This window comes from Sceloporus occidentalis, unplaced genomic scaffold (assembly GCF_023333645.1).
Source record: "Sceloporus occidentalis isolate IW3139 unplaced genomic scaffold, rSceOcc1.0.p SCAF_7, whole genome shotgun sequence".
Lineage (NCBI taxonomy): Eukaryota > Metazoa > Chordata > Lepidosauria > Squamata > Phrynosomatidae > Sceloporus > Sceloporus occidentalis.
In genome coordinates this window covers 14,887,481-14,914,709 of record NW_028316987.1, presented here as the reverse complement: position 1 = coordinate 14,914,709, position 27,229 = coordinate 14,887,481, and the positions used below count along the sequence as shown (strand labels likewise).

General features: G+C 40.3%; 1 protein-coding gene across 1 annotated transcript in view; it reads left to right on the top strand.

Annotated features, from left to right (window-relative positions):
* Positions 1–25,172, top strand: part of NMT1 (N-myristoyltransferase 1) — a 32,001-nt gene extending 6,829 nt beyond the window's left edge. The window contains exons 2-12 of the mRNA XM_089532036.1: positions 8,311–8,419; positions 8,984–9,128; positions 9,726–9,844; positions 10,905–10,996; positions 15,077–15,193; positions 15,788–15,958; positions 17,178–17,286; positions 19,897–20,067; positions 21,244–21,411; positions 21,699–21,836; positions 24,815–25,172. Of these exons, the coding sequence (XP_089388162.1) occupies positions 8,311–8,419; positions 8,984–9,128; positions 9,726–9,844; positions 10,905–10,996; positions 15,077–15,193; positions 15,788–15,958; positions 17,178–17,286; positions 19,897–20,067; positions 21,244–21,411; positions 21,699–21,836; positions 24,815–24,835 (1,360 nt within the window). The 3' untranslated portion in view covers positions 24,836–25,172. The remainder of the gene's footprint in view (positions 1–8,310; positions 8,420–8,983; positions 9,129–9,725; positions 9,845–10,904; positions 10,997–15,076; positions 15,194–15,787; positions 15,959–17,177; positions 17,287–19,896; positions 20,068–21,243; positions 21,412–21,698; positions 21,837–24,814) is intronic.
* Positions 25,173–27,229: the final 2,057 nt, after the last annotated feature.

The following is a 27,229-nucleotide window of genomic DNA, read 5'->3' as shown; positions in this document are numbered from 1 at the left end:
CACAGTGGGTGGCATCACAGTGCTCCTTTGGCGCACCATTTATACATGCGGCACCAAAGAAATGCCAAAAAGCTATGGTGACAAGGGCTGCTTTTTGCCAGCTCTAAAAAGAGTGGCTTTTTACCATTCTTTTTAGGGCTAGCAAAGCGCCAGATTGGAGCATGGCATGCAGTTGCCACGGCCTTGATCCAGCGCTGAAAGGGGCGGAGGGAAGCTGCTTCTTTGGGGCCATCTATCGAGCCCCTCAGTCTCTATTACCATAGAGACTATTACCTTCAATAGAGACTATTTTGTCTGAGTCAGATGAAGAGGAGCAGGAGAGGTGGTTGTCAATAGCATAGTTGATGACATCTTACTTCATATAACCAGATAACCTCACAGCCAAGTTTGTGTAAATGTTAAGTAGTATAGAAAATAAAGTATAGTCTCATAGCACCTCACTAAGCATTTAGGTTAGGAGAGCAGAAATCCCTATTGCCACCTTCTGAACTCACAGAACCATTAAAGAGCAGTGCTTTTAGCTCAAAACTTGGACAATCACAAACAATGCCATGGCTAATGCGATCAAAATTCACAGAATAAAGGAGAATCACCATGAAGTATATCTTACCTGGTAACTATTAGTAATGAATGGCTCAGCTCCACTGACAGTCATGTGTTGAAAACAATGAACAAAAGTTTTGGATTGTTAGCAACTCTTCAATACAAGAGATAGAGCAGAAGTGAAAAAGAAAGCAACAATGCTTCAAGAAAGGACAACTTTTTGGAGTCCGTCCTGATCCTGGGGCAGAAAACTGACCCTTGAACCTGCCATGGCTTTTTAGTCCTAATTTATAAACCTACAGTTTATTAAAGGGCCAGTCTAAAGGTTACTGTTGTCCATGAGAAATGTGCTATTGGTCATAAGAAATGGGGAACTTATGTATATAGTGTGGTTTTGTTAAATAGTGTAAATTATTTAGGAAATACTAGAAGTACTAATAGGCAATGTAAATGAATAATTTCATCCTTTGTTGTTACCACAAATTTGCCTTTAAATTGCTTTGATTTAAATAAAGTCGCCCTTCTCTGTGGTGGCAAGCTTATGATTCAGATGGCTCAAGCCCTTTCCAGGCCAGTTCTACAAGATTTCCATTCAAGAGTCATTATAGGGTACACCATTCAGCCTGTTGCCTTTTGTATTTAAGTAGAATTAAGTATTTTAATGCTTGGGCACATTTTTTTTTGAAAACCAAACAATGAAACAAACATGAACATGTTTTAATAAAGGGAGATATTGTTAGCAATGATGGAGGGGGGGGGATTCGTCTCAATCCTCACCTTTGCTGCTATTTTATGATAATACAGTCGGCCTTTCTTATACATGGATTTTTTATACATGGATTCAAGCATCCATGGTTTGGAAAATGTTCCAAAAAAGTATAAATTTCAAATATCAAACCTTGATTTTCCATTTTTTATAAGGGACACCATTTTTCTGTGTCATATTTAATGAGACTTGAGCATCCACGGATTTTGTTATCCACGGGGGATCTTGGAACTAAACCCCAGCGTATAACAAGGGTTCACTGTATTTTAGTCTGGCAGGGGAAAAAAACCTATGGCCTGTTACAGACTGCCAAAATCAAGCTGCTTCGGGTCTCTTTGGAGGTATGCTATTTAAATGATGCATGGGTCCTAAGAGTCCGGAGGTCGCACCAAAGCCACTCCATTCCTAAGCACTGGAGTGCAGCTTTGGTGCAGCTTCTGGATTCTTAGGATGCATGCATCATTTAAACAGCATACCTCCAAAGAGACCCAAAGCAGCTTTATTTTGGCAGTCTGGAACAGCACTTTCAAATGAAAGAGACACTGGTACTTAGGTCAAGAATTTCTGTGCACAGCTGACTTGTTTTAAATCAGCAGTTCTCAAACTTTGACCCACGAGTTGTTTTGGACTTCAGCTCCCAGAAATCCCAGCCAAACTTTTTTGTTAAAAAGGTTTAATAAAGTTGAAGTGTTAAAGTGAATTAACACTTTATTATTGCAAAAGTGTAAGGTAAGAAGGATCAGCCCTGGTTAGTACTTGGATGGGAGGCCACCAATGAATTCTAGATGCTGTAGGCTATATTTCAGAGGACGGAACTGTCAAAACCACCTCTAAGTATTCCTTGCCTATGAAAACCCTATGAAATTCATGAGGTCACCATAAGTTGACAGGTGACTTGAAGGCATGCACACGCACATACACAGTGTAAAGAAGAGGAAGATTTTTTTCCCCTTCTCTCTCCTAGTCCCTTTTCCTTTTGTGTTATGTTCTTTGGAATAGAAGCCAGAGGATAGGAAAGTGATTTATCGCTTATCTTTGTAAATCACTCTGAGATTCTTTTTCTGATGACAAGTAGAGTTTTTAAAAAACCTTCACATCAATAAATTGTAAGGCGCTCTGATAGCCTTGGCTGAAGAGTGGGGTATAAATAAATTATTATTGTTATTATTGTTGTTGTTGTTAGATTATATTATTATTATTATAAATGAAAAGTATCTTCCTTAAAGAATCATCCTCTGTATTTCTGTATGAGCAGCTATTTTGAGCCTGGCTTCTGATGAAGAACAGCCCATAAAGCAGGCAGCCTCTTCTGTGCTTTGGGTGTTCATGATCTTCTAATTGTGTAATTGCTCTTTTTGATTATTTACTAGTGTGTGGTTTAAGAATAACACAGAGCTTTTGAAGTTCTTGCATAGTATATTAGTATAGTATTAAACAGAACTGACCTGTTTGGTATAGTACTAAACAGACCTGACTTGTTTGGTTTGGGAAATGTAGATGATTTGATGATTTCCTGGGTCATGGTTTGATGTAAAACTAGAGGAAAATATTTCAAATGTGGTGCTAAATTTAAACCAGTCACTTAAGTAAATAAACAAGATCTTCACCCCGCACTCTGCACTAGTGTAACAGTTTACAAAGGAATAGTTATATTAGTAGCCTTGCTAAATAGGTGGTGGCAATCCCATGGCATGCATGTCAGAGGGGACATTCACAACCCGCTCTGCAGGCACACAAGTCTTTGCCACAGAGGGAGTGGGAAAACTCTTTATGTCCTTTCTGACCGGGCAAGTTTCCTATTCCTTCTTGTGGATCATCTTTCTGTTGGCCAGAGGAGGCTTGGGGATGCAATCTTTGTAAGAAGCTGGGACGTTCCGTTGGTGGGAAAGGGGCGCAGCGGTGAGTTTTAAAAACCCGGTGGGTGGGAAAGGCTGTTTCCTTTCTCCCACCGGTCATTCTTTTGGCTCCAGCTGCCCTCAGCTTTCGTGGTTCTGGAGGAGCCTTGTTCACCTCAAATGCTGACGCCACCATTGCTGCAGAGGGGAGGCTTGCAACTTGGGTATGAATTCAGAGAACCAGACATTTTTGCCATTGGCATTTGATGCTGAGACTGTGTGACTTGCCGAAGGCCACCCAGGAGGTTTCATGGGTGAGCTGAGAATCGAGCCCTGGTCTCCAGAGTCTCATGCTCAAACCACTACACCATGCTGTCTCTCTGTATTACATACTTGTTCTTCTTGTGATTGTAGTGCGTCTTCTGTGTTTTATTAATGCTTGTTGTTGTTGTTGTGTGCTTCCAAGTTGTTTCCAGGTTATGGTGACCTTAAGGCGAACCTATCCTGGGATTTTCTTGGCAAGATTTGTTCAGAGGGCATTTTTGTCATTGCCTTCAATCTAAGGCTGAGAGAGTGTGACTTGCCCAAGGCTGCCCAGTGACCAGATGTGGTCCCCCTCCTTTTCAGGACCTATCCTCATTTCAGCCTCCTGTCCAGGAGGGACTCCAAAAGGTCCTCCAATTTAAGCAGGGCCGAGAAGGATAGATTTAATATTTACATGACTGGCTTGTTTTGTTTTGTTTTTGTTGCGAGCTTTTATTTGGTCAGGTCTTCCATTTTTTCCTTGCATGTTCCCCCCCCCCCGGGAAGTCCCACCCCCCCAGAAGTGTCCCCCTCCCCAGTATGGGCTACACCCAGTGCAGGAACATCACTGAGTTTGGGCGCTTGGTCTCTGAAAGATTGGCCATCACTGACCTAGAGGCACCAGAGGTAGTCTGATCTTGGAAGCTAAGCAGGATCAGCCCTGGCTAAAAACCATCTCTAAGGATTCCTTGCCTAAGAAAACCCTGTGAGATTCAGGGGATCACCATCCCTTGACAGACAACTTGAAGGCACATACACACATGTCTCTTGTAACAGAGATAACAAAGTCCCTAAAGGCTAATCTTAAAGACACCAGGCACCTTGCTGACTAACAGACTGCAACATAGCTGTATGAAATTTAACAGTGGCTGTGTAAACTTGTGCCATAATAAATGTATATTAGTCTTGAAGATGTTGCAGGACTCCTTGTTTATACTTGTTTAAATAATGTATGATAGCTCCTCCATTAAAAAGAGGTGAGGAAGGCTGTTCTTACTTGCATATTCAGTTGTTTGCAAACCTGAGACTAATTATCAAGAAAAATATCATGAGTTACAGTGTTGTTGGGAAAAATGGGGCTGTACTATCAAGTGTTGAGTTTGTTTGAAAAGAGATTGATTAGTATATATGTAAAGATTTCCTTATTCTAGTTTGGGCCTTTTTTATTTAATCTAATTGGGTTCATTCTTTGGCAGGTACAAATAAAGTTTGTGTTGATTTTCCACTCCTTTGCTGTTGGTGTTTAGTTAGAAAACAACAACACTCTGAGATGCAAGCAGATGGCTGATAGGGGAGGAATTAATGTTTCGGGTAAACATTGTATTGTTTGTCTCATCCTTCCAGAAGCTTCATACCTGCCAGTATCAACTTTTGGTATTACCTTCAGTCATATTTAAGTGGTTTACAAATGGACCTTCAGTCATATTTAACTAAAACTGGCATCTCATGTCAATCAACACTCACTTATGTCTTTGACAACTCTGAGTAGCAGACCTTTAATTTTTTCCCCAGGGTATGAGTCAGTTGCAGGCAGTCCCTGCACCAAATTGTTGCAACCCAGAAGTAAAGAAAGAAATGAGTTTGATACAGGAGCTTGCCTGAACTGATGTAGAGCTAATACTAGGACAGGGATGCGAATGTGAACATAAACCCCACTCCACTCCCACTTCCAATGTCACCTAGCACCCAGAAATAAGTTTTAATCCATTCAGCTGAATATGTTCAACATGCAACAGTCTAATGTATTTCTGGTTGCTCAACATCATTGTGAGATGGGCTTACATGCCACCCATGTTCCCAGTCCTAGATGTGTTCAAGCAAATGCTTGAAGAAGTGACTAAACAGGGCTGTAGCAGAGCTCTAAAATTGACAGTAGATATGCTGGTAACTATCTTTGGGAACAGATCGTTTTGAGGCTGTGACCCAGTTCAGTCATGTCACTGGATTGATAACAGATGCTGAAAAAAGCCATGGGAAAGTCACTTGGGAAAGCTTCAATTGAAAGATTTCAGTTGGGGCTTTCTAGTTTTACAGTTATTTGCCTTTCCCTACACAGGGCTTAGCGCTACAGTTGAAGTATGTTTCTGTTTTGACTTTAATACTCCATGTCTCCTCTTTAGGTAAAAAAAAGCCCACTCACATTAGTTTTGAATTCCCAAGTTAAGCTTTCTTAAACATGGTTTGTCAAGATGTCTGGACTGAACCTGTGAATCAGATACCTGAGAGCTGTTTAAAATTCATGTGAGAGTTCCAAGAAATGTAGCTGTGTAGTAAAATTGATTTCTTTGGCATGTATTTTCCTGCTTCAATGAACACTTCAGTGAGCATGCCTTGCCTGTCTTGTGTGGCTTTCTTTTGCCGTAGTGAAACCTGGGGCTTTCACTGCCCTCAACGTATGAGTTTTTGCACATGTATTTAATAAACAGAGGACACAATGCTTCTGAGTGGGTGGCAAGTGTCCATGTGTAGTATGGGAGATGAACTGTGTAGTATTACAACTGTAACATGCTAGCAGTTGTTTCTGAAAATTTAAAGCTGTTTTTACGTTTAACTGTATAGAACATAGTCTGTTGCAGAAGCTTCATAGACTGGTTTAGTTTAACTACAATGTCTGACCCATACCATGTTATATTCCTCTGTCCACTTCTTAGAATCTCCCCCTGACTTGATCTGTACTCTTTCTGGTTTATGAAAAGATTACTAGTTTTAAGTATGGTGCCTGATTAGCTGTGGATTTGCCAAGCTGGATTTACAAGGCAGTGTGAGTCTGCAGAATATGTGAGACATTAAAGCAGAATTGAAAAGTGTCATGTTTTACACACTGTAAAGATTTATTTTTCTGCTTTATATTAGGAGGAACGTTCTAGCTTGAAGAGCAGGTCACCAGCAAAACGTGCTGTGTGGAATCTTTCACAAGAAAGGGGTTTTATCTGGGATGTTTTGGTTACAACATTGTCCATTTTAGAGGAGGATAGATTTTTAAAAATGGCTTTTGGACTTGGTTTGAGGAACACCGGAAATGTGTGATATTTCAGCAAGAAGATTAGTAAAGCAAGCTTAATTGTCACTGTTTGCTATATGTCACCATGGACAATGTTTGGGAAGTAATAGGTTGTCAATCCTGCAGTAGGTGTATTGTAAGGTTTATTTTAATGCAGAGCAATAATGTGGCCCAGCATCATGCCCTCCAAGTAGAAGCTGTGCATCCTAGAAAATCCTCCATCCAGAATCCTTTCCTGCAATGATTATCTCAGTGCTTTGGCCTTCTTCCCCCTAAATCCTGGCCATTTGCATCTCAACGGGGACCCCTCTTTGGCAATCCAATATGTCTCCTATCCAGTGAGTTACTGTTCATTTGTCTTTGCCAATCTTTAACGGACAGTTTGTCCATGATATGGATAATGATGTCCGGTTCATTCCGGGACACGCATTCAGCTTGTACAAGCCAGCAATGAGACTAGAAACCTTTGGTTACACACTGCATTGAGGCCACTCCTAGGAAGACCCCTCAGAAGCCTATGCACTCCACAGAAATTTCATGCAAACATGCTAATTAATGTGTCTAGATAAGAAGCCTGGAGGAGTTAGGAGTTTATCAGGAGTTCTTTACTGGCAAGTCACTTGTATGCCATGACTAAAACTTTGATGCAATGCACAGCTGTAGGAGGGTGAGTTTGTTTGGGGCATAACTGAGTAAAGTTACTTTCTTGGACTGTGATTCCTATCTGCTACCAGTCATCCTGGCTTGAGAGGGGTCTCTGAAATTTATAGTCCAGAAAGTCCCATTTGTAAGCTCTGGTTTGGGGGTACAGAGAATTTGTTTTTAACATTTATATCACTTCTCTTTGTGTAAAGAAGACTAATTTTTAAAAATCCACAACATCTCAAACTGTAATAACACAGGGAGAAATTGTATGCTAGAAGATTTCTTTTCTGCTTATAAAAAAATGGATTAGAAGTAAAGGATTAGTTTATATCAGCCCCAGGGGAAGGCAATGGCAAGCCTCCTCTGAACAAAACTTGTCTAGAAAACCACATGATAGGGTAGCCTTAGGGTCGCCATAAATCGGAAATGACTGGAAAGGCATACAGCAATTGAAATGACATTAAATTGAGCAATAATATCTCGGTATTATTGACAGTGCAGACCGGTTTTATAAGTCTTGCATTTTTAAGACCTTCATATTTCAAAATTGCTGTGATTTCTGACTCAATCCAAGTAATGAAGTCTCATTACGAATGCAAGGTAGTTTGTGTCACTCAAGCAAATGAACCATGTCACACATTACAGCCAAACCTTCTTTCTCATTTCCTCCCAAAACTGGATCTCAAAACAACTAGCTTTCTCTCGGACCAGAGTGAATGGGTGCAAATTCCATTTATGCTAATCTCTTCTGTACTGTTTGGCCAAGGCAGGGTTTTCCTTTGATACTTCCACAGTTTGATTACCACATACCCTTTATCACACATTCATGTAAACGTTTGCCTATTAATTCAGATAGAGTAGAATATAGTAGAGACTGTAAAATTTTGAGTACATCAGGTGTTAATAGCTTGCATACCTCCGTCAGGAACCTTTTGCTCCTGGCTGTTCTGTGCTGCCTTCAACACCCCTGTAGACCTCGATGCAAGCAATGCATGAAAGCCTCTATGGCTGAACTTTTCAGTAATAATGTCCACCAGGGAGTTGAGCTTGGGAGAATGACTCCCCAAATCCATGCAGCAAGCATCCTAAGCAGAATCAGCACTTGACTGTGGTGCCCCTTCCTCTCCTTCTCCTGCCCCATCTCCAGGTTCTGTTTCTAAGTGGAGACCCTTAATGTTCATCTATCATGGTATTTTTTGTTTTGTTTTGTTTCTCAGTGGCTTAAGTCCAACAGATGATAGTGGAGGTAAAAAGAAGAAAAAGAAACAGAAACGGAAGAAGGAAAAAGGGGATCAACTTGATTCAACTCAAGATCAGTCAGCAAAGGTAAACACTTTTACAATTTTTTAGCAATTTACACACACACACACACACACACCTGGCCTGTGGATCCACTTATCTCATAATGTGGAACTTGTGACCTTAAATTAGAAATGACTTTGGATGTAGTCCAGAGGAAAAAGTTTCTGATGGAGTGAAACTTAGGACTACAGAAGTACTTTGTAGTACTCTGAGGAGTTTCTTTGACCTACAATACCGTGCTTGCATTATTATTATTAATATTATTATTATTATTTTACTATTCTATTTAATTAGTGTAGGTAGCTCTGAAATAGTGTTGTGGGGAGAGAGGCGTGCGTTATCATTGGATATGTTTAAAAAGTCGGGATAAGCAACCTGATCTGCCTGCCCATCCCTACCTGCAGTGTTTTGGGCTGCATCACTTATAATCCCTACCTGTTGGCTGTGCTGACTGGAGTTAATGGGAGATGTAGCCCAAAATGTCAGGATATTTATTCCTGTTTTAATTGAAAGGTAAAGGTGAATCTAGGAAGGGCAAAAAATTAGGTCTTGCCAGACTGGCTCATTTACCTTTTGCTCTGCTTGTAGGTGAATTCATTGCCACCTGAAAGGATGCATGAGATTCAAAAGGCCATTGAACTCTTCTCAATAGGACAAGGACCTGCCAAAACAATGGAAGAAGCCACCAAGCGCAGCTACCAGTTTTGGGACACACAACCAGTTCCCAAATTAGGTATATACATTAATTGTGTTTCTTCTCCTCTCTTGTCTTCCTTCGTTCTGGGTAAGCTTATTGACTGGAAAGATCTCCCTGTGTTTTGAGAGAGCTGTGTTACTTCTATTACATGAAAAAGATATATCATAGAGTGATATGAGGTAGGTTGTAGCAATTCTATGCATGTTCATGGCTTCTACAGTCCCCAAGAACTGATGTAAATTGTGTGAATCTGAGTGATAGACTTCTTATCTGAGGAGAGAGTCTTGAGTGAACATAAGTTGGAAAACAAAGAGACTTGGACCCTGACAGCAAACATTGGGGACGAGGCCCAGTTAGCCATCTTAGTGAGAAATGTATGGGAATGAGGAAATAAGACAAGGAATGCAGCTTGCAACCCTTAGAAACAGAGCTTAGAAATAGTGCTTTTTTGGACTCTTAACTTTATTCAGCCAGTGGCCATGGTGAGTGAGAGATGTAATCCAATATAGCAACTTTTCCCAGCTATGCCGGGAAAACATAAAATGACTGGCTCAATGGGGCTGAGAATGCTCCTTAAGCAATAGTTCATGCATGAAGACAGTCTGCTCTCATTGTTTCTTTTCCCTACCTCAGGAGAAGTAGTGAACACTCACGGGCCTGTTGAACCAGACAAGGACAATATCCGCCAGGAGCCCTATACCTTGCCTCAGGGTTTCATGTGGGATGCTCTGGACTTGGGGGATCGAGGTGTGGTGAGTAGGGATGAGGCAGAACTTAATCCATCCTAGAAGGTTCTCCTTGAAACCATCTCCTCTCTCCCCTTACTCTTGCCATAAGGCTGTTCCATAATTGCTTTCTTCATTAGATCCTGCTTTGAGTAGGTGGTTGGAGCTCATGGCCGATGGGGCCTGTTCCAACTCTATGATTTTATGAGCCTTGGGGTACTGCTTCTTGGCCTTTAAGACTTTCCGCAACTCAGAATAATGATTTTGCATTCCCTTTTCTCTGCCTATCTGCTTTGAACACATCACTGTTATTTTTTGCTTTTTGCACCTTTATTTGCCTTCATTTTGTCCATGCTGCTATTCTTCTCCCTCCCACTCCCTTGCCTTCCTGAATTCCTCCTGAAAACTATCTTCTTTTGTCATGGGAGGTGTTATTCCCCTTGGTTTATCTTGTAGTGTTTAGCTTGGCTCCCTTGTTTGAGTCATCTGGAATCTTATGACTTCTCCACCCCTGAGCTTTTCAATGACTGTTAATAACAGGATATCTTGGAGATCTTTCATTAACAGAGTCACCATAAATTGAAGCAACAACAACAACTCATTTGTGGCACACTGTGACCATACCTTTTATGTCTGTACTTTTATGTCAATTTTGATTAACTTTTTTTTAATTGGCCCCTCATGTCTGGTTTTAGGCTTACTGTCTTATTCTCTCATTTGATTAAAAAAAAGACAAATGGACAAGATACTCTTGTGCCTTTAGACCCTTACATCACTACCACTCATTGCATAGCACTTGAATTTGTAAACTGTTTTACCGTCTTGAATATGTCAGTGCTCGAAACAACCCTCTAAGTTAGGGTATTATAGTTCTTGATTCCCAGATAAGGAACCAAGACAGAGAGAACAGTGATTTGCAAAAGGTCTATAGATAGGAACTGAACTTGGGTCTCTTCTAAAACAAGCTTAGTGTGCTGGTTTGTAGTAATTCTTGCAACACGTATCCTGTTGTATAATGCTATTCTCTTAAAGAGTGACAGATTTGCTTCATTAAGCAGATTATGCTTCTCTCTTATGGCTTCTTTAGCTCAAAGAGCTGTACACTCTCCTGAATGAGAACTACGTGGAAGATGATGACAACATGTTCCGGTTTGATTACTCACCAGAGTTCCTGCTATGGTGAGTTATATTTATTGCTGAATATCTCTGCAGTGGTCTCAATCCAGTTTTCCTTCCTTATTTATTTTTATTAAACACAAATTTGAATACATAAAATAACATAAAAAACAAGTTACATAAAAGAAATATAATCCCCCAACATAAAATAAAGTCTGCCCTCCTTATCCATGGTTTTTTTATTCACGGATTCAAGCATCCACTGCTGAAAAAAGTGTAAATTCCAAATAGCAAACCTTGATTTTCCATTTTATATAAGGGACACCATTTTGCTATGCAATTGTTTTTAATGAGACTTGAGGATCCACGGATTTTGTTATCCACGGAGGATCCTGGAACCAAACCACAGTGGATACAAGGACCCACTGTACACACACAAAATAATCATTATGTATACAACCTTTCCCTAGCTGAAAACCTTTAACACAAACTATTTTAATCATATCCAAGTTACGCTTCTACTATACTCTTAACTGTTTTATCCTGTAAAGCCCATAACTGATAAATTTGCCCATTGTAGTCTCAAAAATTATAAACATGTTCTAATCTTTCTTAAAATTAATCAAAGACTTTTCTTTTATTAACTTTGTCAATTTGTCCATTTCAACAAACTCATATAGCTTCACCAACCAATCTTGTGTTGGAATAACAGCTTCTCTCCATCTTTCGGCATACACAGTTCTCACTGCTGTAATCATATATTGTAGAATTCTTCCATATTTGCTTTCAGTCTGTACTTCTACCTACGTACCCTAATTAAGTTGTGAGCTATGCTGGCGGTGGTATAATAGCCACCGGTAGGGCCTCCCATGCCAGACAGGTCACAACCGAAGTGTCTGACCAAGAGCGCCAAAGGGCAGGATGGGCTCTCTAGCCTTATGGCAACCATCCTAGGAGAAGGAAAACTCTAATCCCAAACCCGGGCAGATGGTGCTTGTCTAACCCTGTAAGGTCAACCATCTAAGAGAAGGAAACTCTAATCAAACCTACGACCCGAGGACCTCGCTGCCACCGTCCATGCTTGTCAAGGCCTCAGCAGTCGAACCTCTGGTTTAAAGGGTGAGGCCAGTTCTATGCACGCTGTGCTCCACCAGAAAAATCCATTGCACAGGCTCGAAGGACACATCCAACGTCATCAACATGCTTGTAGAAAGCACGGATGAATCCTTCCTGAATCTTCGCTCACGAAGTAAAGCCAAGAAGAAGAAGAAGATACTTCCACCACTCTCAGCAAGTAAAATTAAAGTCTCTTGTGGAACTTTATTTTTAATATGTCCTCCAGCAACCTGAGTACAAATTTTCTGAGCTTTATCTCACAGCTATCGTAAAATGTCCCAACCTTTTAATCACACTTCCAACAATGTTAGTAACATTTTGTACATTGTTCAAAATCTTTTCAGTACTAGATACCACCTGTGCATCATTTTATTTAAAAATTACTTGAAATCATTACTCAAAGTAAATTTTAAGGATTTTTCTAAACTTTTTCCCACTGTTTTAAATGTATTTTAGTACCAATATTTTGTGCCCTTTTTATCATCCATTCTTTCACTTGTTCATCTTTCATTTCTGTTCTTAACAATATTTTATACATTTTTGCAATGAAGTGATCGTCTGAACAAAGTTGTTTCAAATTCTGATTCCATCAATTCAAAATCATAGTTTTTTATCCATCTTAAATCGCTCAACATGTTGTCTATAAAAAAACAGTGAGATGTAAATCCTTCTGTTTCCTGTTCCTCTCTACATTTCATTCTATATTGCCCATTTTTCACTATTGTTAACTACTTATAAATCACCAATTTATATCCCCAAAATCTCTTTCCTAAACAATGCTTCATGTCATGAACTCCAAAGATGCAATTTAGAATAAAATCTTATTTTATATGTATTATACATCCTCAACAATTATCTCCTCTCGTAATGATTATTGAATTCAGTATCTACTTCAGATTTATCATGCGAGAGAAAGCTATGCCAGCCAGCTCTCAAAGCCCTTCATTTGCAACAGTCTTTCATTTTTCAATTTAAGCCAATCTTTCAACTATTCAGAACAACAAGCATGATAATATGACCTTAAATCTGGGAAACCTAAACCTCCTCTTTGTACAGCATCTTGCAGTATTTTAAATTTCACTCTTGGTTTTTTGTCTTGCCAGATAAAAACAGAAATATATTTCTGCCATTGTTTAAATGATACATCATTTGTCAAAATAGGCAAAGTTTGAAACAAAAACAACAGTTTAGGAAAGAGAGTAAGGGCCCGAACAGACAGGCCGAAATAAAGCTGCTTCGGGTCACTTTGAAGGTATGCTATTTAAATGATGCTTGTGTCATAAGAGGCTAGAAGCCATGCCAAAGTCATGCTCCAGTCCTAAGGACTGGAGCGTAACTTTGACATGGCTTCCAGCCTCATAAGATGCGTGTGTCTTTTAAAAGCATACCTCCAAAGTGATCCAAAGTGGCTTTATTTTGGCCAGTCTATTCGGGGCCTCAGTCATTTTAATTATTGAAATTCTATCCAACAGTTATAATTTCAGTTTTGTCTTTTTCTGTAGGTCACACAATTTACTTCCAAATTTTCACATAATTGTCTTGAAATAAATCAGAATTCTTATTCAAAGCATTTGCCGTATATACTCAACTATGAGTCGACCTCATGTATAAGTTGAGAGCAAGTTTTAGGGCCAAAATTATGAATTTTGCTATGACCCTTGGATAAGTCGAGGGTAAAATTTAGGGGCATATAGCAAAGGATCTAAAGGATGAAGCAAAGCAAAACTATGTCAAAGAACTTAAAAATTCCAGCAGATGTTACTGTTTGTGCTTACCCTTAAGGCTGGATGGATGAGAGAGTAGAGGGGGCCAGTGCTTCCGGGACAGATTATACTCTTGCTTTTTACTAGAGGATGTTCCTTCTTTTAAATAAGAGTTAAGATACAGTACTTACATTGACCCGTGGATAAATCGACTCATGTTTTTTTGGAGTCATTTGTTTGACCTAAATATCTAGATTTATACATGAGTATATACAGTACTCTCAAATATTTTTGTCAATTTCACACCCAGATTTCTCTGATAACTCCGAAGGGGGAAGCCAGGCTGGGAAGATGCAGGTAGTGGGAGCATTCCCTCCCCAAGTGTCTTCCCAGCTGAGCTGCCTCTAAAGAAGGCAGCCAGGCTGGGCAGGGAGAGTGAGCAGGACATCCTTTACAACCTCGGTTACATGCCTCGACTTATCCACGGATCATATAAAAATCCACAATTTTGGCCCCCAAAAGCTGCCCTCAACTTGTACTTGAGGTCAACCTGTACATAAGTATATATGGTACTTAACTTTGGGTTATTGGTGCCCCCTCACTAAACTGTTATTTCCTAATGCTAGGGACATTTTAACAGGGGACAGGAAGGGATACACTCTATCAAAACAAAGTGATCATGCTTCTTCATTTCCTGTAGTAAAGACCCATCTCCCTGTCTGTCTTCCTGAAGCTTAGCAATGTGAGAGTGAATAGGATGTGAGGGCTCCTGGCTCACCAGTCACAATACTATTTACCATCACTAAACAACAAATTTATTGATTAGTCAGCTGACTATATCAATGGAATACAAAATACAGTTACAAAATACAATATATAAAATACAAGATAAAAAATATCAAAATATCCACATACATATTTAGATAGAACTGGATCACACTTAAAACTCGTATAAGGGGTTAAAACAAATACAGACTAAATAAAAGCAAATTTAAGAAAATGGGATACAAAATAAAATAGTCTAAAATAAAACTAGCTAAAACAGTGGGCGATAACAATAAAATGTTTAAATGTTTCTCGGCCTTTTGGCTAAGATCAAGTGTAGTAGTATTTACCATGAACAAGTTCATCCTGGCTCAACACAGGAAGCAGCATTCAAAGGCAGGCATTCAAACGTTCAAAGATAAGTGTAAAAGCTTTATGTTCACTTCTGTTTCTTTCAGCCAGACAATATGTAGTTGTTTTGAATGACCTGTGTTTCATTGCTGGCATCATAGGGACTCCTGAAACAAAACATTCTAACAAAATCATGTCTTCTCTCTAGGGCTTTGCGTCCCCCAGGCTGGCTTCCCCAGTGGCACTGTGGTGTGAGGGTCATCACAAGCAAAAAGTTGGTTGGCTTCATCAGTGCTATTCCAGCTACTATCCACATATATGATATGTAAGTCAAATCTAGGGTTGTTTTTGTGTGTTTGTTTTTGTTTTTGTCAGTTAGAATTTAGTTATAATTTGGAGGTAGAGCTCAGAACCTAAACCATTCTTCATTGTGTATAACATTTCTGATAAGCAAAGTATTTCAAATCATGTGCAGAGTACTTGCTAAATAGAAACAAGTGGACTGGACTTTAAGACAGGCCCTAGCCATAATATCTCTAAGTTTAGAAATTATTTAGTTCGAAACATCTACCACAGCTCTGTAAAGCTATATATGAGCACATTCATAGATTAGATTCCCAGTTTGACTTTGTTGCTACAGAAATGAGACCTTTCTCACTAGTATAATCTTTATTTAAATATAAAGAGTGAGTGCATGTACCCTGAAACATCTTGGGGTTGAGGATAACTTAAGTGTTGTGTAATATAGAAGAGGGAAGGCATTTTTAGCTCCAGACTAGGGAAGAAGATACTATACAGACAAAAGAAAGTTATGTAAACAAGGCTTCTTGGTCAGGTATCTTCCATGTTCTCCTCCAGATTACTTTTTAAAATGTGACTGACAAGCTGCGTTCACCATTCTTCCTCCCTTTCTCTAAAGGGAGAAGAAGATGGTAGAAATAAACTTTCTCTGTGTGCACAAAAAACTGCGTTCCAAGCGTGTGGCCCCTGTTCTGATTCGAGAAATCACCCGACGGGTCCACTTGGAGGGAATTTTCCAAGCTGTGTACACTGCTGGGGTAGTGCTGCCAAAACCTGTTGGAACCTGCAGGTAAGTGTTGCTACTTGAATTTACTTTTCAACTTCTTACAGATGGCTACCTGTTGGCTCCCTTCTTTTACTAATACATGCTCTCGGATAACATTTTGTTTTGTTTTTACAAAACACACCTGTTCAGTGCTCCTGTAAATAGAAAGTCTCCCTCTATTGAGTTACAGCTGTAATACCTGTTGTAAGAAGCCTAATAATAATAAACAAAAGGCAAGTCACAAAATCTGAGATGGGAATCACTGAGAGAGAACATTTTATGGAATTAACCAACCCCTAAAAACTTAGAAGCAAATTGGTGTGGTAGACCATTTTTCATAGGTTTTTGAGATTGGAAATAGAAACTGTTGGTACCTGGCCTGGTGAGTTACCCAGCCACCTTTGCTACTTGTCAGAAAAAGTTAGAGCCTTTGATTGGAGGATACTTGGAGGGAGCAAGATCATAAAAAGCTTAATCTGAGGTTGGAATTGTGGCCTTCCACATATTGTTGATCTCGAACTCCAAGCATATTTTACCATTGGCTATGCTGCCAAAGGCTGCTGGGACTTATATCTGTTGGACTTCATGGTTCCTACCCCACCTCGGTTTAAGTAGAGTCGACTCTCCATATCTATGGATTCAACCATCCACTGCTTGAAAAGACTCAGAAAAAAAAAGCAAGCCTTGGTTTTTGCCATTTTTATAAGGGACATAGTTTTACTACCCACTGGGGGGGTCTGGAACCAAACCCCAATGTACAAGGTACCACTGTACATTGTTATTGGATATTTAAGCATGTCTTGCACAGTGGAACAGGCCATGCAGCTTTCACTCCCTCATCCATCTGTTGATACTGACAGAGAGACATTCTGAAGAAGGATGCAGCAGAATTGCATGAAGCTGCTCATCCTGCAGCTGAGGACTGGAGAAATCCCAGAAGTATTACCATTGTCCATAAAGCATCTCCGAACCCCTGAATGACTAGATAAAGGGGAATACGGGATACTGAATGAAAAATGAATTAAGCAGCTATCCTGTAATTGCAAAGAGAATGCCTGCCCATAATTCTGGGTTTGATTGTGTAAAACTATATATATCATTTTGAGTAGAAGAATAAGCTTACTTTCAATTTTGAAAATACTGGGTTAGGCCTTGACAACTGGATTCAGTTCCTAAGGCCTCCATGGAGAAAGGATGGGGTGTGAATGAGATTAATAACTTGAAAGGCCCCTCTTTTTGTCAGGTACTGGCATCGGTCCCTGAATCCACGCAAGCTGATAGAAGTAAAGTTTTCTCACCTGAGCAGGAACATGACTATGCAACGCACCATGAAACTCTATCGGCTTCCAGAGGTTTGTGATGGGCAGGTTTGGACCCTAAAAGGGTCCATTATGTAAAAATCTTTCAACCAGGAATTGTAAATTGTTATACCTTACACCCCTCCCTAAAGCAAACGAAGCAAGAGGTCTTGGGGAATATTGAGTTCCAGATTGTTTCTCCTAACTAGAAATATATTCCATGCAACATATTTTAAGTAAAAAGCCTCACTTGAAAACAAAGCCATCTTTGCTATTACTGTGAGATGCTTTGTGGGCTGTATTTTGATGCTTAAGCTATACCTTTTGGAATTAGAAAAGGTTGCCCACTCCATTTTGGCATAGGTTCTTCCTTGTGTTATTTCCTCAATGCAGCGACATAATCTATTTTGCCCTCACCCCAGTACCATTCCACTTCTTTAGAAACACCAGAGATAATTCTTTGTCAGGGGGCTGACTGCCATTTTGAAGGAATTTTCCCAAGTGTATTTGCAAGAAGTCACATAGATATCTCAAGGGTGGGGAGCAGGTACATTAAAGTTTGATTTGTGAGCTAGCAGAAGATCTGTGCATCAAGCTTAGCTCTAGCTAGCATACATGCATAGGGCTGCCATCCCTATGTAAGCTTTCTGTGTTGATTGGGTCATTTCCCCCATATCTGTAGACATTGCTTTACCAAGTTGAAATCAAGAAATTCCCTCTAATCCATAAAGTAGTTGGGCATGCACGACACTGAATATCAAACCATCCTGTTCAGAGTAGCCTTCCCAGGCATTGCATAATTGTCGCTTGCTATTTGGTGTTCTTTTGTTGTCTGTTTATCAAACCATTTCCTGTATTGCTATGTACTGTATATGCATTATCCTACTTGAGAGTATGTATTTTCCCTGGAAAATGGTTAACCATCCATTAAGAACCCAAGCCCTCCCTCCAGTCCATCTGCCTTGGTCCAGGCCTTGGAGGTAGAGAGGAACTGCTGGACCTCTTACCCTTTCCCTCCACCACTCTCTTCTCCTTCTGTGTCATGTCTTTTTAGATTGTAAGCCCGAGGGCAGGGAACTGTCTAACTAAAAAGATTGTATGTACAGCGCTGTGTAAATTTACAGCGCTTCATAAATAAAGGTTAATAATAATAATAATAATAATAATAATAATAATAATAGGAGCCCTGGTGGCGCAGTGGTTAAATGCCTGTACTGCAGCCATTCACTCAAAACCACAAGGTTGTGAGTTCAAGACCAGCAAAAGGGCCCAAGCTCGACTCAGACTTGCATCCTTCTGAGGTCACTAAAATGAGTACCCAGACTGTTGGGGGCAAATTAGCTTACTTGCTGTTCACCGCTATGATTTTTGGAATAGCAGTATAAAAAAAAAATAGCAGCTGTTGTTGTGTAGCACAAAAATGAAAGTGATAACTCTATGGTAAGCATGTCATGCACTAGCATAGAGAATTGAGACACAGCTTTTTGAAGATTATCCACAAATCTGAAGCACAGCAGTAGTCAGACGTCCAATGGCTGAGAGATTCTGGAAACTGGGGTCCAAATAGGTTATGTTCCTGAACTTTGAAAAGAAAAGAAAAAGCATCGGTGGGGCACTGATAGCTCTGGATAAACATCCCACTTTGTGGCAGGGTTCCCTTAGTCGTCTTTGCCAGTGAGAGATACACAGTTATAATCACTAGTGGCTGAAGGAGAGCAAATACCCTTAAATGCATTAAATGTATTGTGTACCGACTTAAAGTGACCCTAGGGCCTGTCATGGGATTTTCTTGGAAAAATTTGTTCAGAGGATATTTGTTATTGCCTTCCCCTGAGGCTGAGAGCATGTGACTTGCCCAAGGTCACCCAGTGGGTTTCATAGGAATCAAACTGGTTTCCAGAGTCATAGTCCAACTCTGAAGTCATATGCCCATCAAATTTGTCATCAAAACCATTTCTTACTAAGCAGCTTTCCTTCTGAGCTTGGAATTCCATTGAAATGGGACCTTCTTTTCATCCTTAGCTGTCACGAGGACACATTTCTCTAAAGGAGAACTGTTCCCACTTATGGGAGCAGATTTTCAGAAGACACATCCATGTAGTTCCCTTCTTTTGTGGACTTGCAGGTAGTTCATGGCATTGAACTCACATGAATTTAGTTGCTCAATTGCCACAGCAGGGGGAGCAAGAGACCAGGTCTATGCAATCTTTGATTGGATTTTTCCCCCCTGCTGCTGAACAGGGCAGGTGCTCCTCAGTGCTAAATTGCAAAAAAGGAATTAAAATGCCACCAGACACCAAAAACTGTGCACAAACTATTAGACGAACAGCATAGTTTGTTCGTGTTATTTGTGGCCTTGCTTTTTGTGGGTTTTAAAACTTGATCTCTTCAAGGAACATGCAGTTGATACAGACCACTGGGCCATCTAGCTCAGTATCAAGCAGCAGCTTTCCAGGGTGCTATTTTTGGCCCTGCTTGGAGATTCAGGGATAGAACCTGGTACTGCTTGCATGCAAAACATGCAATGTATTGCTGAACATTTCCTCAAGAGTGCTCGAAATACAGTATGAAAATGACTGGTCTGTTGAGCTCATTTCTTCACTACAAAGGAGGATTTTTGATACCAAAAAGTTTCTGTGCAAACAAATATTCTCTCTTCCCCAGACTCCAAAGACCCCAGGGCTGAGACCAATGGAGTACAAAGACATCCCTGCTGTGCACAGACTTTTGGATGAGTATTTGAAGCAATTCCACTTGACTCCTGTCATGAATCTGGATGAAGTGGAGCACTGGTTTTTGCCCCAGCCCAGCATCATTGACACATTTGTGGTGGAGGTAAGGCAATTCCCTGTTATCCGCAGTCAGTTTCAGTCACAAAGTGTGGGAAAATGAACTTTTGAACTACATTTCCCAGGCTGTTGTAGCAAAAAAGGAGCATTGCTGAGCTCTGCTTTTAGAATGGAGGCCAGGGAGAGTGGCTATCAGTGTTTTGTAGAGACTGTCTCCCATCCTGTTGAAAGGCACAAGTAAAATAAATAATATAAATACATAAGATAAACAGGTGTATATAAGATGTTCTGCATTCAAACTGCAAATTCTCCTTGTTTTCTAATTTACCACCTAACACAAACTTCTTCAGTATATATTTCTAAACATACATACAATTCAGGTGTCTAATTTACTGTGAAGCATAGGGGAGTCTTCAATGTATATTTTTAGGTAAAGAGAATCCTACACTTCATGTGCAGATTTAAAAACCATTCTGAAAATTTCTTAAAGGCTATGCCTACATGTTCCAACTACTGTACCATTGCTCTAGCCTCTGTTGGTAAGAGCAGCCAGCATAGGTTGGACTTCATCATCTTCTCCACTGCCCTGCCCCTCTCCATGTGTGCACTGCTTATTTATATTGTAAGCCTGAGTACAGGAACTGACTAATCATTTTAAGCAGTTCTTGGAGCCTTTTTGGCTGAAGACCATATGAGTAAAATGTTTGCAATATAATTTAGAACATCCAGAAACGCCATTGTTGTCATGCATTAGTGTACTCATGCTCTGTATTTAAGGGAAATGGGCCTAAACATGCAGCACTGACAGAGTTCTTGGCTGGTAGAAGGGACTTTACAGCTTGAGACCGCCATTGTGGCACAGATGGCATTTTTGAGTGTTTACTTGGGGCAAATGTAACCTTCGTCCATTCCTTGTGCAAAGTTTTCTGCATACAAGGGGATGTTCAACAGTAGTAGGTATTTTCCAGCTTACAGTCCGAAGTGATAAAGAATGCAGAGTTCATACCACCTGATTCCTATTTCATTTTGCTAGACCAGAGGTATATTACAGCTGTAGAGAGGTAAGATGGACCATTCAGACCTGAGTTACTGAGTGAGGAAGCACAAAAGTGAAAGAAGTTGCTAACATCAACACTGCTTTCCTTGTGGTTGAACATTCACAAACTTCCTGGGTCTGAAGTGAAGGGGATTTAGTTCTAAACGGTCTCATTGCTTTCTTCAGAATGCTGATGGGGAGGTGACAGACTTCCTGAGTTTTTATACCCTGCCTTCCACAATTATGAATCATCCGACCCACAAGAGCTTGAAAGCAGCCTACTCCTTCTACAACGTCCACACCAAGACACCACTTCTTGACCTTATGAATGATGCCCTTATACTGGCCAAGATGGTGAGCTGCTGTCTTGTTTTTATTATATATTCATCTTCATTTTGTGTATAATTTGGAAAAGTGAAGTCTCCTTAGGCATCAAAGCCAGTTAAATGTGGCCTCAACCATATAGGGGGAGAATTGTAAATACAATGCAGGTAAAAATTCAGAATATCTGAGTTTTGGGTGAGGTGAGAAGTAAAAACAATTTTCTAATGCATGTTTCTTCTTTTTAAGTACTACAAAGTATACAAATTAACCTGAAATCTTTTGTTGTTGTTGTTGTTGTTGTTTACCCTCTTGAGTAGAAGGGCTTTGATGTTTTCAATGCCCTGGATCTCATGGAGAATAAAACCTTCCTAGAGAAACTGAAGTTTGGGATTGGAGATGGAAACTTGCAATATTATCTCTACAATTGGAAATGCCCCAGCATGGGACCAGAGAAAGTAAGTGGTCACTATTGTACAGCCTCTTCAAAGCACTTGGCTGTGAGAATGCAGCACATCTTTCAAACTGCAGTGCAGCATGAGGCACAAAGACATGGATATGCTTTCTGATGGAGAATCCTGGCAGTTGCAATGTAATTCTGAAGAATTCTGCTTTTTGTTTAGACAGAAACTAAGAGCGCCAGTGTGATGTAATGGTTTGAGTGTTGGAGCACGACTCTGGAGACCAGAGTTCAATTCTCAGCTTGGCCATGAAACCCACTGGGTGATCTTAGGCAAGTCACATGCTGTCAGCCTCAGGAGAAGGCAGTGGCAAATCTCCTCTGAACAGATCTTGCCCAGAAATCTCCATGATAGGTTTGCCTTAAGGATCACCATAAGTCAGAAACAACTTGAAGGCACACAGCGCACACGCAAGACAGTACCAAACAGAAAGAACATATCCAAGTTTCTAGTCTTTGTTTTTAAAAAAAACCTGGACTTGGCAAAACACATTAGAAACAAACCTATCTGGATGGCATTTCAGTTTAGTTTTTTTATGTTTGCTTTTGTAACATTTCTTCTATAAACCACTGCATAGTTTTTACTAGAAGAAATAAAAACTGAGAGATACTGATATGTCTCAGGCTATGCAGTGAACTTCATGACTGAGATGGAGTCTTCTGGAGGCTGTCCCTAGAATGATTTAGGAGTCCTCAATCTTCCTTTTACAGCCCATATTCTAATAAAAATATAGGGATCTCAAAATTGGTCACATTACTACACTACACCCTTATAGTGCTGCTATTCCACTATAACTGCTCTGTCTGCCTCCTGTTGCATTTTGGGGTTTGCAGTTCAGTGAAGCCTAAGAGCTCTCTGGCTGAGAATTCTAAATGCCCCACCCTAATGCAACAGGAAGAAACCAGAGCAGTTAAAGTAGAATAGCAGCACTATAAAAGTGTAGTGCGGTAATCTAGATACATTAGTAGCCCATGACATTTTGTAGAGTATCGTAAGGCATGTTTAATAATAATAATAATAATAATAATAACAACAACATGCCTTACGATACTCTACAAAATGTCATGGGCTACTAATGTATCTAGATTACCGCACTACACTTTTATTTTTATATTATTATTATTATTATTATTATTATTATTATTATTAATTATATCCCACCTCTCTCTATTATTATTATTATTAATATCCCGCCTCTCTACAAAATGCAATTGAGGCAGCTTACAAGATTAAAATATACAGACCAAACCCTCAACCCCCCCCCCCTTAAAATACAATTAAACAATGTAGAATTTAAATATAAAACATATTTAAAAACAATACTATAGCTGTGGTGAAGCCAGAGATCAGCAATTAGATTTTCCTTCTGTTAGCCGGAGAACTATTCAGGAAAGGCCTGCCGGATGAGATCCGTCTTTAGAGCTTTTTTAAAGCTATTTAGAGTGGTAATGTGACGGATCTTGTCCGGCAGGCCATTCCACAGTCTGGGAGCAACAGCTGAGAAGATCCTCTGGGAGGTCCCCGAGGATCTAAGTGTATGGGGAGGATTATATATATGGAAGGAGGCAGTCCCAAAGATAGGTTGAACCCAAGCCATTGAGGGTTTTAAAGGTGATTACCAACACCTTGTACTGGGCCCGGAAACTGATGGGCAGCCAGTGGAGTGATCTTAAGATCGGTATTATATGGTCTCTTCTGGATGTACCAGAGACCAATCTGGCTGCCATGTTCTGAACTAATTGAAGTTTCCGGACCAAGCATGAGGGTAACCCCATGTAGAGTGCATTGCGGAAATCAAAGGGTGAGGTTACCAGCGCATGTACTACAGTCTCAAGGTCCCTGACTTCCAGGAAAGCTGGCGAATCAGCCGAAGCTGATAACAGGCACTCCTGACCGGCGCATTCACCTGATTTGTCATGTGAAGTGATGAATCAAGGAGCACCCCCAGACTGCGAACACAGTCCTTTGAGGAGTACTTCCATTTAGCAAGTGACAGAGGTTGGCTGTGATTTTACCTCAGATCTTCTCTTGCTGCTAGAAGGGCTTGAAACTTTAGTTGCCATCTAGAACTGAAATTATCCACAATTCAGAAAGTTTTGAGTTTGCTTAGATGTTCACCTGAAAGGTTTCTTCCCCTTGCCGGGTATCAATTGCATTGGATTATTTATACTTCTTTACATTTCTTCCCAGATACTTTCAGAGTAGCACCCTGGGAGAAAGCCTTAAAATAGGATTATGAAATGACATTGGACTGTGGCTCTGTCGATGGATGCTCTTCTTGCCTGTTTGCAACGCTGTTAACTGTTGGAGCATTCTGCCTGTAAGGGGTGGAATGAAGGTTCACTGATTTAGCTATTGGTGCACTGACATTGAAGGCAAAGCTCATAAGCAAGGGTGGACAACTGTGGAAGGCTAGGTGGAAGGGTAGAAGACCTTGGAGGGCCCAATCCTTGCAAAATAAAGTGCTGCAAATCTTCAAACACCTTTAATGGTCATGGTGGACATTTTGGGGACATATTTGGACATGTTTTTGGACCTTCCAGGGCCACTTTAGTCCCAAGCCCACCAGAGAGCCTTTTTAACAACAGGGACTGACCAGAAATATTAGGTCCAAAACAGGCTGCAGAAATAATCCAGTGAGTCCGCTTTAACTGCCCTGGCTAAATGCTAGGGAATCTTGGGAACTGTAGTTTATTGTGGCACCAGAGCTCTCTGACAGAGAAAGTTAAATGTCTCACAAAACTACAGTTCCTAGAATTCCCTAGCATTGTGCCAGGGCAGTTAAAGCAGCCTGAAACTGGACTAATTCTGCAGTGTGTTTTGGACCTTAGAGGCATGCAGGAGCATTTTGGAGCAAAAACATTCTGATGCTTAGAGGCCCTCAGGGATACAAAAGTGGTCCTGGCCACACTTTGCCACTCCTGCTTTTAAAAATCTTTCCTAATCCTTCCCTTTTTCCTGGCTGTTTCCCTTAGGTTGGCCTGGTGCTGCAGTAATCAAGAGTCTCTGGAGAAGACAGGCAGAGTTGCTGAAGAGTTGGGTCAGCCTGGGATGGCTAGTCCTTGTGGCTTCGATTTCCATGGAAGCGAGCCCCTCCCACAGAGCAGTTTGCGCCCATTGCACTGGCCACGTGGACCTCCATTGACACTTGATTGTATCGCGTGCCACTGAGTGCGCCAATGTGTTGGCGTCAACACTTGGCCTCTTCTCCCCCCCTCCCTCACCCCTCATACAAACATGATCAAGGGAATGTAACTGCTGAAAACAAGCTCACAATTGGCATATATTGGAGTTAACGGGTGAATAATAATAAAAATTATATTATATATTCTATATTTTTAAAATGTTTGCTGTTCACCTGAACTAGGAATGGGCTGGGCCATCAAGCTGCTTGGCTTTTTGTCTTAAAAAGCGCTATTTTAAAAATGCTCAGATTGTGCACACACATGCATACCCCAAAGAAACATATGGGACTGTTAGTGGCAAGATTGTGGTGTCTCGTATTCCATCATTATATCGGGTGCTTTTTTATGCTCCAAAAGACACAGCTCTGCTCCATTTTTGGGTTTCATGGATGGTCTTGGTCCAAACTGGCAAGTTTTCCTGTATTTTGTCTTGTGCATGAAGCAAACAGCTAACATGCTGCGATCCCATGTTCAAATCCATTTCTCGCAGAAAGAAATCAAAGGGCTATTTTAATGACTGCTGGGGTTCACCAGTTTGGGACAATGGGATGATATATTTTGTCGACTCATCTCTCCATTCCTAGATTTGCACTAATACTTCTGTAGTGCAGTACTTGAATACCAAACTTAACAGGCCGTGCCTTTTGGCTCCTAACATCCGTATAGGACATTCCTTGCTCTGTAGGGTGAGTTTTGAAAATTTTATCCAGGAGATGAGTGTTGTCTGGGGGCTTTCAGTGTTGTGAACTACAACTTCACCCTCTTGGTTTCTGATCTATTCCTCTTGTGTTTTTCCAGTGACAGAATCAAAAGTATTAATGATTCTGTCACAGTTTTCTGAGCTGCTCTGTCTCCCTTTTGTTCAAATTAACCAGCAGTCCTTTTTGGGGTCTACTTGTGTCATTTCTGCCCTTGAAAATAAAATTGTGTGCTTCCTTTTTTCTTCAGTAAAAATCTGATGTGATGAGAAAATGTGTTGGCAATGATTCCATTGTTTATCTATGTAAACCTATAAGGGAAAATTCCCTGCAAGGAAAAAAGAAAATAGCAATCCATAATTGAGTTTCATTGATTAATGTTTGGGATGGGAATCTATTATAATGCCAGAATATTATTTCATTTTAGCCTTTATTTTGGAAATTGAAAAGATCAAGCCTTTATGCATGAGGTTTGGCTTAGTTACCTCCTTGGATAAAGGGTAATTTCTCTTGTCTTCCAACTTTACTAATAAGCAAGTAATTGACTGAGGAGTGACTTATCTGCCTTTTATCATCATCTGCAATCAACACATTTACTACCTATACAGCTAACATGATGGATGGCTCTTTGTCCATTAATGTAGAAGGTTCTTTAAGCCAGGAAATGCTCGCCAGGAAGGTAGGTCATCTGCTCTAAATTCCTGTAGAAACGATCTGTTGGAAAGCCAAAAATATGCTTTTGCAAATGGGTGAAAAGGCCAAAATACCTTGTGTCATTTTAAAGCAGGCATGGACAAAGTACATGTGTGTTGGATTCAAATTCCTAGCATGTCTCCTCATTGGCTATCATGGTTTTGGCTGCTGGGATTTGCAGTGTAGCTATGTCCAAAAGGTCAAATTACCATCCCTAGTCTAGATCATTTTGCTGTGTCAGTGGGGGCTAGCCTGAGTTGCGGCAATTAAGTAAAATGAAGAAATGGGAGGGTAAAAGGAACAATATTTCTAGACTGTGTCTAATATACCACAACCAGGTGTTAATCTGTAGAAGGCAAAAGAGGTAATGGTTCAGATTGCCTAGCACCAATGCTGGTGAAGTGTAATAATGGCTATTAATGTAATAACCAGTGCTACACTTCAGCACTGGGACTGTACAGTGATCTTGTATAGTGCAAACTGCCCACTCTCATTCTCTTTATTTTAGAGACTGACATTCCATGCCTTGGAGAAAAAGCATTTATGAAGGCTTAAGTGTTCCAAGGATACTGATGTCAAGACTTATGCTACAAAACAGCTTATATGATTCTTGCAGTGTGACAAGGCCTGAATGGAACCCATAGCTTCTTACCTTCTTCTTCTATAGTGACACAGCACTGGCTTTCAATTGATAATCTCACTTGGACTTTCCTAGTTTTGTTCAAGTCAATTTTGAGTCTTTGTGGTAAATCTCTTGCTACGTTTGAGCAGTAGTGCATTTTCCACCTGAGAAGGGTTGCACAAGAAACCCTTT